At 35.8% G+C, this 11769-nt stretch overlaps 2 protein-coding genes across 11 annotated transcripts in view; one reads left to right on the top strand and one right to left on the bottom strand.

Annotated features, from left to right (window-relative positions):
- The first annotated feature begins 882 nt into the window (after positions 1 to 882).
- Positions 883 to 11769, top strand: part of SPATA22 (spermatogenesis associated 22) — a 63356-nt gene continuing 52469 nt past the window's right edge. For 8 of the 10 annotated variants that reach the window (XR_009746401.1, XR_009746399.1, XR_009746398.1 and 5 more), the window contains exons 1-7: positions 883 to 901; positions 2047 to 2139; positions 2552 to 2680; positions 3424 to 3478; positions 4747 to 5101; positions 5411 to 5540; positions 6362 to 6459. Coding sequence is in view for 3 of the 10 variants with exons in the window: in XM_061470310.1 (XP_061326294.1) it covers positions 2097 to 2139; positions 2552 to 2680; positions 3424 to 3478; positions 4747 to 5101; positions 5411 to 5540; positions 6362 to 6459 (810 nt within the window). In the remaining 7 variants the exon portion in view is untranslated. Of the gene's footprint in view, positions 902 to 2046; positions 2140 to 2551; positions 2681 to 3423; positions 3479 to 4746; positions 5102 to 5410; positions 5541 to 6361; positions 6460 to 6794; positions 7483 to 11769 lie in introns of those variants that run through there. The other 2 variants (XM_061470311.1, XM_061470309.1) reach the window with 2 other exon arrangements.
- The window catches only part of LHFPL7 (LHFPL tetraspan subfamily member 7), a 62082-nt gene continuing 58308 nt past the window's right edge, over positions 7996 to 11769 (bottom strand). The window contains exon 3 of the mRNA XM_061470312.1: positions 7996 to 11205. Within this exon, the coding sequence (XP_061326296.1) occupies positions 10979 to 11205 (227 nt within the window). The 3' untranslated portion in view covers positions 7996 to 10978. The remainder of the gene's footprint in view (positions 11206 to 11769) is intronic.

Genomic DNA, 11769 nt, shown 5'->3' with positions numbered 1-11769 from the left:
CTAAAGAGTTTTTAACTCCTGGTCTCCCACAACATTACAAGCACCCACAAATCCGTGGCATAAATGAAGACACTTGAAAAGTTTCACTGTTCTGAATTAACCACTGGGACCAATCCCTTATTCCTGTGCTTTGCTGATACACTTTGACAGATTATGTAAGATCATATTTAATTTATTAAGAAGTGAGGCTGTTTTTCTGTACTAGATCCAAGTATCTCGTAGTGCATCTGAGAGCTTAGAATGTGTGCCATGAGTGGAGAAACAAATGCAATAATAAAACATATATGAAGCCTGGCTATCAAAGTCTCTTGACAAAGTTTAAGAGGTGTAACGTGGCTCTCCAAAGCTGCCTCAGACTGAAATAAAAATGATGGGCTCTAACCCTGCTGAGCTCTGAGATTTTACACAGGAACCCCTCAGAACTTACTGTTGAAAACAGTAACTTTTGAAACAGTAACGTTTGAAAACCAGCCATGAGTAAAACCCAGAACAGCGAGGAATGCAAGGAGCTTTATTCATCTCCTTGTTTGTGTTCACACAGATGTGGGTATTCAGCTCCTGCCCCGGGATCTCCACGTGCTGAACCTGGCACCACCTGGGCCAGTCCCAGGGGCACGGAGATAATTAAACCCCGCAGAGGACCCATTTAACCCTTCCTGCTGCTCTCTCCCTGCCTGGGGCCGGGCGGGCAGACCCTCACCGGCAGCATCATCAAAGCGGAGCGCGGTCTGTCAGCGCCTTCCCGCCCTTTCCTCACTCAGGCGCGAGGACGGGGTTGTCTCGTCCGTTATTTTTGGCGGGCTTCACCTCAGCCGCATCCTTCGGGCTGCTGCGGGGGTTCAGACTCCTTTACCCTGGTGCTGGTGCTGCTGCGGGCGCTCACCCTGCTCTCCATCCTGAGGTAACTATTTTCTACAGCTCTAGCTCTGGGTTTTGGCTGCTTCTCTTAAAGAGAGGACAGAAAGCAAAGTGATGCAGTCTAAAATCCTGTGCAACACCAGGTCTGGCTTCATAAGATGAAAGGTCAAGTTTATGGGGCTTTGTTTTACAAGCGTGTCACTTGCTGGTGGCCATTAGGCTGCATAGTGCCAGCAATAGAGTTCAAATAGTTAAGTAGGGGCTGCTCTGATGTTGTCACACATGCAATTGACATAAGTCAATTACAATACAGTGCATTTCCAAACCCTAACAGGAAAAGAAGTGTAAATTGCTCCATTAGTCTAGCTGTAGCAGATAATTGTGCTTCATTCTTATCAACATCTTTAACAGCTGCATATGATTAACTGCCGGATCAGAATAAATGTAGAGATGATGTCTTATTTATACACACAAGTATGAGGTGTTATTCATATGATGCTAGAGGCAATATAAGCCAGTAACTAACTTTGATAGACTAGTAACTAATGCTATCCAACAGCCTGTGTAGTGTCCTTGATGTACAGAGTAATACATAGACATTTACTATAGAAATAGATTAATCAGAAAACAAATACTTCAAACTACCTCTAGTATGCTATAACATTTGGCTGATAATCATGTTTTTTGACTTGTGAAGCATTTTGTATGTAACAAAATTGACTCAAGGCTTTAGGTCTGTACCATAAAGTACAGAAAAGAGGTTTATTGAAGTGTGACACTAATTTTTCACAGAATACTTAAATCAGCTTTTATTCCGTATACCAAAGCCATATACCTTGCTGTCACACTTTGCAGCAAGGTAGAAGTATGCATTTTCTATTAGTGTTCTCTTTTCAAGAGTTAAAAAGCATTCCTTGTATTTGAATGTATATGCACATCTAAATTCAGAAGTGAATTCAGTATTTTTACAGCATTTAAAGGACAGAATGCAACTTTGACTTCAGAAACATAATCATTTGGGCCCTTAATCTGTGAAGAGCGTATTGCATGTTATTTGTGTACCCCTGGATCTTCTAAATCCAGTACAACTGGGTGTACAGAGAGTTAAAAGAAACTGACATCAAACCATGTAAAATCTGGGTATTACAACATGAATTAGTTTACTTTGCTTCTCTAACTTCCATACAGCAAATTTGGAAGAATCAATACACTGTTGCCTGTTAAGACAGAGGAAAAAAATGAAAAGGAGCCTAGCTGACACTCCAACTCGTAGCACAGCAGGTACCAAGCATTCTTTTGTGCTTTACCATTCATGCCTCATTAGGCTTATATATATATATGTGTGTGTGTGTGTTACGCACACATGCAATACTCATTGAGACTATACAGTATTCAGCCCTAGAGTCTGACTGCCCAAGTGGACTTGCATGGCTTATCTGTTTTATTGCAGCCCAGGGCAAGATGCTGAATGGGGTGAGAGCACTGATCAGAGGGAAATGTTCTGTTCATGGGATTATTTGCAGGACAGAAGGTTGGGAATATAAATTCTGTGAGGCAGTGGCTAGTCTGTTATGTGTTAATGAAATTAATTCCTATGGGGGATTTAAAATAAGTAATTTTATTTATGTATTTTTAAATGTAGATTGTGTCTCCTTTTGCTATTGGTATCTTCGTATTTGAATTTTAATTTTAGGTTATCTGCCTGTACCTCTGTTCAATCAGAAAAAACGAAATAGGCAGCCCCTGACTTCAAATCCACTTAAAAATGAGACAGGAACCAGTTCTGGAACTTGTACTTATGACTTTTCTCCCACATCATACGGTAAATAAGATCTTCTTTTCCTTTTCTAATTGGCTCTACATCCAAATAGACCTTAACTTTATGATTGTATTTTATTAAATTAGACATTGTCTTTATCAAGAACTATATGCATCCATTATGTTTATCTCTGAAAAGTTCATTATGTAAAAAATGTCCTCGAGGAAATTTCTTTCTCCTCTATACAATTGAGCTTTTTATACTTTATGCCTAGAGGGAGTTTGACTCTTTGTCTGTTAGAGAATGAAGTAGCACTGGCATTTAAATAGAGTCTCTTGAAACTCTGACCTTTTGTTTTCAGTTGATTTCAATCAACATTCGAGTCCTGTGTCACAGGAAGAAACATTTATAAGATGTCTTTCTTGTAATACAGAAGAGAACTTGTTCTTCAAATTGTGCTTGGGAAGAATGATGCAGAATTCTGCCTTTAGTACTTTAATTATGTTTCGTATATAATAAAATAAACAAGTTTGTTTATAATAAAGTAGGAGTCTGTGCTAATAAGTCTAATGTCTGTAACTTAACCATTGTCTGGAGAAGCAACCTACTTGTTAGAAATTGCCTTATAATTACAGATATCAAAGGATCACATTCTCTCACCCTTTTTTTTTTCCCCTTCCCCTTCCTTTGTGAGACAATCTGTGGAACCTTAAGCAGATGAAGAGTAGGAGCCCTAAGTAGACATGTTACTTTTCCAATCTTCTCAGTTTTTATCCGTATTCAGTCCTTTGCCTTTTCATAATTAGGCTGGGGATCTGCAAACCCAGAGGAGGCTGAATTACAGAAAGCAGCAAACAGTGGGTACGTAAAATCATGTTATTTGTTGTGTGTTAATTTTTATTTGGGTACTAATTGTTTCAAAAACTATCATCCATGTGTCTCTTACAATAAAGCTGCTACTGTGTTACTGATACTTTAAACTTATCTTTGAAAGCCAAACAGAACATGTGATGGCTCCTTCCCTTATGAAACCACCAAATGCATCAAAGTCTTATTTAGGAAATACTGGAAAAAAACTTGTATGCCTGCAGGTTGGTGGCATCTTGAATTTTTATTCTCCTTCCTTAACAAAAATTTTCTCATGTGAAAATAGATCTTAGATTTTTCCACATTATTGTAGCATTCAGAGACCCTTTCAATTCTCAGATCATCACTGTAGTCCTAAATAATTACATTGTGCCTACAAGCAAAAACCCACAGCAATCCAGTATCTTTCCAGTGTACCTAATGAGGTCTGCTAATTAGACCTAATACCTAGCCTTGTTGTCAGGCCTAAAATTCAGTCTTACCATACAAGTTGATTGAATTTTGCTGGTCTTAGATGTATTTTTTTTGAGATTCCCCTTTCCTTAAAGTTTTGCCCACTTTCCAATTTTACCAATAGATTCAAATAAGTTTCTATCAGCGTATGTTAGGGCAATTTTATATCAAAACATTTAATCAAAATTGGATATGATTTTGAACACTGTGCTTTTACAAACCTAGGAAAAGCTTACAAATTCAGATGCTTAGAGCTGGCTGGAACTTTCAGCAATGTTATAATTGTCCTTTTTCTCTCTTTGTTTCCTCCTGTTCCTTTCCAATGGCAAAAAGAAAATGAATGTTAGAAACAAGTGCCTTCAAAGGCAAGATGGAATGGAGGTGGAAGAAACTTCAGAGTGCCTTTATAAAAAAGTGTGTTAGAAATAATAAGGCCAGGACTAGAGTTTGTTTTAAAATGGTTTCTTCATTGATGGTTACAGAAAAATTTGGAAATACCACTCTCAGGAGAAAGCTTTCTTATTTTGAGAGTTATGCAAAAGTAGTGAATCTTAGGTCAGAAAGATCCCTTATAGAGGGTGGGACAATAACTGAGCAAGCTTTTCAGGCCTATTGAATTCAGCTGGATTTAAGCACAGGTGAGATCGCTGCCCTGTATATGGGTAAATTTTAGCTTTGAGTCTGAATATTTAACAGATGTTTCTGAAGCTAAACCAACAATATGTAGGTTGTTTTAACAGACTTTAATTACGCATCTGAGTATTTGGAATAGATACTGTGATACTGAACTACCTTATGTTGTGCTGCAGGGCAGAAGAGAAGAGTCCCAGTGCTAAAGTTTGGAATAGAAATGCGTATGCTCCTTTAAGTAACACGAAAGATTCAAGACCTGAGAGTGGAATTATTCGAAAGTTTGACAGCCTTTCATATAGTGTGAAAACCATTCAGCAGCAAAAACCCCCTAATAATCGTAATTCATCCCAACTTCTGAAAACAACAGAAACCAGCCAAACATCAACATCTAAAGGTCAATGGCCAATGAAACCTACCACTGTTTCAAGAAGTCTGCAGGATTATAGTCTGGCATATAAATTTACCTACAATATCCAGCAAAATAAAATAAATGAAAACAAATTTGACTGTGTTCCAGAAGACAAATGTCAGGTAAACTTATGGAGAGAGTTAATAGGAAAATAAAATGAAGAAAGAAAGTAAAAAAATGGAAGCTGGGGGAAGATGAGGCTTTCATCAGCCCTAGCTGCCTTAGAAAACCCTTACGTTTCTGAAAACTTAGAATTGAGATTTTCATACTATAGTAACCTACAGTCCTCAGTGGGATCATATAAATTGACAGGGAGTTGTTTGTAGACTAATTTTAATGTAAATACTGGATTTTTAATATCTAAATGTCTGTGTCTTTTAAAATTGCGTGAGTGTTTATCTCTGACCTGAGTTTTCATGTTCCTCTGAAAGGAATTTTCATCATCTCAATTAAAAATTAAAGAAAAAAAGAATTCTTTGCGTATCATATCTGCAGTCATTGAAAGTATGAGGCACTGGAGTCAATATGCTTATAAAACACCACTGCTATTTGAAGTTTTAGGTAAGCATGGAAGATTGTGCTATAACTGATAATAATGGTATGACAATAGCCAAGAGAAAATTTAAGAGCCTTAGAAACAATAGGTGAAATACTCAAATGCACGAAATACTGGCCTGAGCATTCTGATTGTCCTGCTGGGACATCCGTTCAGCTATCAAAGGTGGCTAAAATAGGTACAAAAATAATAATATGGTCATTCCCCAACATTTAAGCTTTCTGTCCTGTTCATTTTCTTTCCTTGTTTTTAGAATGTGCTACCATAATTTTTCCTATTTAATAGGAACCTTCTGTACAGAGGTACAGTTTTACAGTAGTTTTTAATACAATTGATCTAGTCTGGAGCACTTTTAAACACAGATGGCTTTCAGTGTGTTTCATTTTGGTTTTAATTGATGTTACCTGAGAAATGAACATGACGAAAGATTGGAATGACTAAATCAAGGTAATATGCAATGTAATGGCATCCCAAGAAACTATTATTTTGACCAGGTTGCAAATATTTAAAGTTGATTTGTATATGAAAACCTTAGAGAATTGTGTGCCTAAGGAGGGAATAACCTGTTTACAGTGACGGTTTTGAAAACCACATTTAGTCATGCAGTTTAGAGAGACACATGCAACTGTACTGCCGAAAGACTGTGTAAAGCACATAATAATATTGGAACTTCCACAGCTGTCAGCACAAGTTCTCCCAAAAAGCTGATGCTGACTTTCTATCTCGTAGTGCTTTAGTGTGTAGATGCTGTCATGGTATCTTTGTGTATTATATTAGTACCGCTCTGATGTTTGCATCATGATTTATCTTTTGATTCATACTGCAGGCACCCTGGATTCTGCAGTCACACCTGGAACATATGGGGCTAAGAATTTCCTTTTGAGGGATGGAAAGGAGAGTCTGCCTTGTGTATTTTATGAAATCGTAAGTATTCTGTGTCTCTATGTAACAGACACCACTAGCTGTAATTTATGAGGCTAATAATAGGTTGTTCTGATAAAACAGAAAATTACTATGTAACAGGGAAGCTGGATGCTTATACCATCTTGTCCCAGCCTGATTTAGAGCAATAATGTAGTAACTATTCCGGCATCCTCAGACTTTTGTTTTGGCAAAAAAAGTAGGACTTTCAGTTCAGCTTCAGTTGATAACAAAAAAACTGATCTGAATTCAATTTGTGATGTAGACTTCAGACATTTTGAAAGCTTTTCTGTTAGGTGATATTATTTTTTAATTTGTTTATTATGCTTTCGATGAAGGACCGGGAGCTTCCAAGACTAATTAGAGGCCACGTGCACAGGTGCATGGGGAACTATGACGCAAAAAAGAACATTTTAAAGTGTGTCTCTGTAAGACCAGCAACTATTCAAGAACAAAACACTTTCCAGGAATTTGTTAAAATTGCAGATATTGAGATGACAACATATGTCAAAACAGTGAATGAAATTTAGAAGTTGGAAGGGTTGTCCGGAACCAATTTTCAGTAATGATTACCAGTAAAAGCTGAATATCCTAAAGCATTTGCCAACACTAATACTGAAAATCTGATTCAGTAATTCTAAATAGCACTATACTGTGTTATCGAACAAATGTTAGTAACAGTTACAAACAAAAAGATTATTAACAGTGTTTTGTTTTCACTACTACATTTTATAGCTTATCTTTCCCAGTTAAATATGCAATAACAGGGGTTTGTTAGCTAGTAGATTAGATTTTACTGGAGAAATTTAGAATTAAAATGTTTAAGCTTCGCAGTAGTGCAAGTGGCTTTGAAAAAGATCATCAATCCTACTTCAGATTGTCATTGCTTTTCATTTCCTCCAATATTTAGAAATTCCTTCAATATCTGTTTCAAGATGTTGACTATATTCTTCGCAAGGTTTTCTTTGACTCTGCATGTTGCATTAAAGCTGCTTTTTGGTAGGAAGTAAGAAGGTAGTCTTTATTCCACTTCAGAATTCCCTTTCCTTTGTTGGCTTACAGATTCCCTTTCCTTTGTTGGCTTACAAGGAAATGTGTAAAAGCTTTTCTAGAAATAAATAGATAATACAGAAAGACTTCACAGGATGCAGCTGTATATATTAGGTATTCATATGATTCCTGCTGATATGTTATCTGATTCGTGGGTTTTCTTAAATAAATAATCAGTATAACACCTGTATAAAACAGCAGCAGACCCTGAAGCTGTAGGAAGATTGCCCAAGGACTCTAAGGAAGTTGGGGAGAAATAATTATTTGAACACAGAACTTCCTTGCTTTTGCCATAGCAACATCTTTCATTAGGGATAGTCCATATGCATGTTTATGTGTCTTTGCCTTCAAACATGGACTTTCATAGATTATTCCTGCTGTTTCTTTTTCCTTTTCCCTTAGCTAGTTCCCTTACTTCAAAAGCTTTGTACCAGATCTATTGGGAATTGTAAAACAAAAGAGTTGTCAAGAAAACACTGAACAGTGTGATATTTTTTTAAATTTATTTTATTATACAGTGTTGGCAGTTGGAAATTTCACAATTAAAATAATTGAAATATTGTATCCAACAAGTCAAATACAGAAAACAGTTAATATTCTAAAAAGGAGCCAGCTAGTCAACGCAGAAACACATTAATGGAAAATACAGCCTTTAGTTACACTTAAAAAATTATGTATTTAGAATAAAACTTGAACCTGGTCCAGTAAACCATTTGACTTCTAACAGAAAAACGCCTTTACACAGTTTAACACGGAGACAGTCTTTATTTAAAAAAGTGATCTGTCAGTGTTAGCATGTGTGGTTAGCAATACCCCCCTCAAGGTTCCAGTTGAGGATTTAAAGTATGCGCTTTACTAACTGCTTAAGAATCACTTGTATTATCATCTCTTCCTTCTGTGCTAAGCTGGTTCTGAGTGTGGGTGTTTCAAGGGGAGTTTTGTCTATCCAGTTATAGAGGTCATATACATATATTTGATTTCCTTTATATATTATAAAATAAAGTTCCAAATGGAAGCATTAGCTTAACTTATAAAAGGATGTAAAGCTGAACAATGTTCACAACAGAAGAAGTTGTTTTAAGAAGTAAAGGATTTGGTACAGCAGTGTTGTAAATTGTAAGACGCCACTGTAACAGTAATTTAAAGCTACAAAGGAAGCTGCAGCTATGGGAGCAGTCCTGCGAGCATCTGTGTGTGGCATCAGTGATGCAGTCCTACTGATTTCAGTTGTCTGATTGATGGTCCAGTTCTGCACATGTGAAAGATATGACAGGAATAGGTCATCTGGGTCTGTTAGATATGTTAATGGCTGTTAATAAAAATCTAAAATAATTTTACTTTCTGTGTTTACATCTTTGCAGAAAAATTTTCTACTTTACACTAACAAATCACTTTTTCTAGTGAAACAGTAAGTGAACAGTCGTAAACATTACACAAAACAGAAACCCCCTACATAATACAGTTATACACATCATTCAACATTTTCCAGTTGTTGGTTGATTGTTGGGTTTTTTTAACCATATTGATCCTGTCTTGTATAATGGTCCTACAGTAAAGGCACAGGTTGGTTAGGAATGAAAAGCCTGCATCTCCGTCTCTCTACTTCACGATGATTATTTTCTCTTTACATGTTTGTTATTCATCACTTTTCTGACTCTTTTATGAACATTATCAATTTCAGCCATTCATTAAAAAAAATGACATTACTGAAAAGTACACTACTATACAGAAGTGACTGAAATTTATTCTTACTTTAGTGGCATTCCTTCAACCTATTTTGTTAACTATGTGGAAGATCTAATTCCTTAGTCACTGTAAGAAAACCCACATAGCTTGTGCTCTCTCTCTCAGTGTACTTAATTCCACACTGAAATCTCACTTTCAAAGATGAATATTGGAACTTGTTACTTTTACATACAGGATTTGCTTTTAGAGTGCATACAAGTGTAACAACAGACAATTGCTTTGGAAAACAATGCAATGTTCCATTGAAGTTTAGAAGGGTGAGGAATGTAAACAAGGCTGCAGAAGTCTTTGACATTTATTAAAACACAGTGATTGTTCTGTTCGAGTTTTCTTACACATCCTCAACGTGTCTCTGTCTGTCCCTTCATGTACCCTTTTCATTCAGAAAAAAAATAAATTCAGGAATCAGTTGGACTCAGCTAAGTGAAGAATAATAAATTTGATCACTTGGTTTGTGCCAAAATACAAAACTAAGAAGTACAGCTCTGAATTAAATATAATCTATGTGATTATTTCTTTTTTTTTTAAATAAATAATAGAAAATAAAGAACATAGAACTAGAATTCAATTTTAATTTAAATGAAAAACCTAACAGTGGGGTGAGATTAGAACCCAATGTTTCTTTTGCTTAAGGCAATCAAGTGCACTTATTTCAGTGCTTGATAGTAATGAATTCAGTGCTATTGTGAAAATCAAACTTCACAAAATTCACATACAAACTCATGAAATATGGCCATTTACAGATTCTGACACAGCATGAGATTCTTATTAATCATGTTCAGTAGCATTTCACTTTTGGGGTTGTTTTTTACAATAGTGGGCTCTTAATAGAAATTGAAATATTAGAATCTAGTTCATTCTGGCTTGTATTTTCATTACACATAAGGGCCGTCGGGCATTTTCATAAACAGATTTTTCTTTTCAGCCTTAAGAAGCATACAACAAAACCCCAAATCTTCAGTTAAAATAGTTCAAATAATTTTGTAAAGTTCACCTAAATGATAATTTAAGAAATACAGAAAACAAATTCTTTTTCCCTATTGTTAAACTATTAAACCATCATGAAGCCTTTGGAAGTAGTCAGATACCTCTCTCTCTGAAAAAATGTAATTAAATTTTATGCAGGTCTTCATGAAGATGACTATATCTTGAATATTAGATAAGTATTAAAAAGTGTGCTGGCAACTTGCAATATGCAGGTTCTAGTAATATACATAGATTAAAACGAAATCTTTTTCTTGTATACAATTCCTTTTAGATACTCAGCTTAATTTTAGGCCGTGGCTCCTAGCAGGTGCTTTTTCACTAATCAAAATAATTGTAACAAAATACCATTACTGACTTTAAAATTACTGGGTTCATAAAAGTTTTGACAATAATATATAAAAAGTGAACTGAAACTTTTAAAAGACTTACAAGTTTGAGACACAAAAGAAACTGGGAGGTAGACAGATGTTTTGAGGATAAACAGATTGGTTTTGTCTAAGGCATTATGCCACTGTATGTTTAGAGCAGTATAAAAGCTGCTGATTAATCTTCAATTCCAGAGTGTTCGCTGCTCATACTTACGGAAGACTATCAATGCACTTTTGGTCTTTGTGATTCTGACCTTCTCTTCCCCATCTCCTTTTTTCTCTTTAGCAATACAGCTAAATGGAAGTGCTATAAGAATTTCTGCCCATTGCCTGTAGACAGGAATGTTCTGTTCTTAAACAGTAATAAAATACTATAAAATAGTAGGTATTGGAGTTGGAGATATGTGCTCTTTTGGTGCATATTTTGCAAAGAATGGTAAAAAGACAGACAACATGACCCCAACAATTGCCAGCATATACCCCCATCCAATCTGGCAGTCTCCTGCATAGTAGATGTCTGAATTCTCACAGAATCTCTTCACAGTAGCAGAGTTGAAACCAAAAGGGTAAACCAAAAGCCCAGAAGCCATTATGAACACTAGAGGAGAAAAAAAAACACACTGGTTATTATTGGACACCTAATTCCTTTTCAAAAAATATTCTTCTAGAAAGGCAAATCTGTTCTATTAGAATCAATGGAAAAAGTCATATCTTAACAAGGCAACCCTCATGATTGGTAGATAATCTTGTCATAATTACCTCTCATGGACAGCAGTGTCATAACATGGTAATGAGTTGGCATTAGGATATTTTCATGAGAACTCTTGCCCATTACAGAACTTCAGAATCGTTGTGATCCAAATTACGTAGCCATTTAAAAATTAAGATGATTCAGATATAATGAAATCCAGATGAGAATAATTCTTAAGTTTGCAGATTCCAGACCAGCTTGATTTTCTTCTCAATAGCATTTTTGTACTTGAGACAATTACTTTGCTCTGCCAAATAAAATCATTCAATGAAAGAGTTTAAAAGGAGTTTAAGATTCTGCAGATTAGGTTCTGATAATAGCACTTTCTCGCTGATCTCATGATGACAAAAACTTAAATGGTTTAAAATACCCATATTTGACCCAAAAATTGTGAGATGGACAACAGTACAA

This window comes from Pezoporus flaviventris, unplaced genomic scaffold (genome assembly GCF_033815535.1).
Source record: "Pezoporus flaviventris isolate CSIRO_AGI_PZ_B2104156 unplaced genomic scaffold, CSIRO_AGI_Pfla_v1 ptg000063l, whole genome shotgun sequence".
Taxonomy (NCBI): Eukaryota; Metazoa; Chordata; class Aves; order Psittaciformes; family Psittacidae; genus Pezoporus; species Pezoporus flaviventris.
This window is presented reverse-complemented; position numbering and strand designations above follow the sequence as displayed.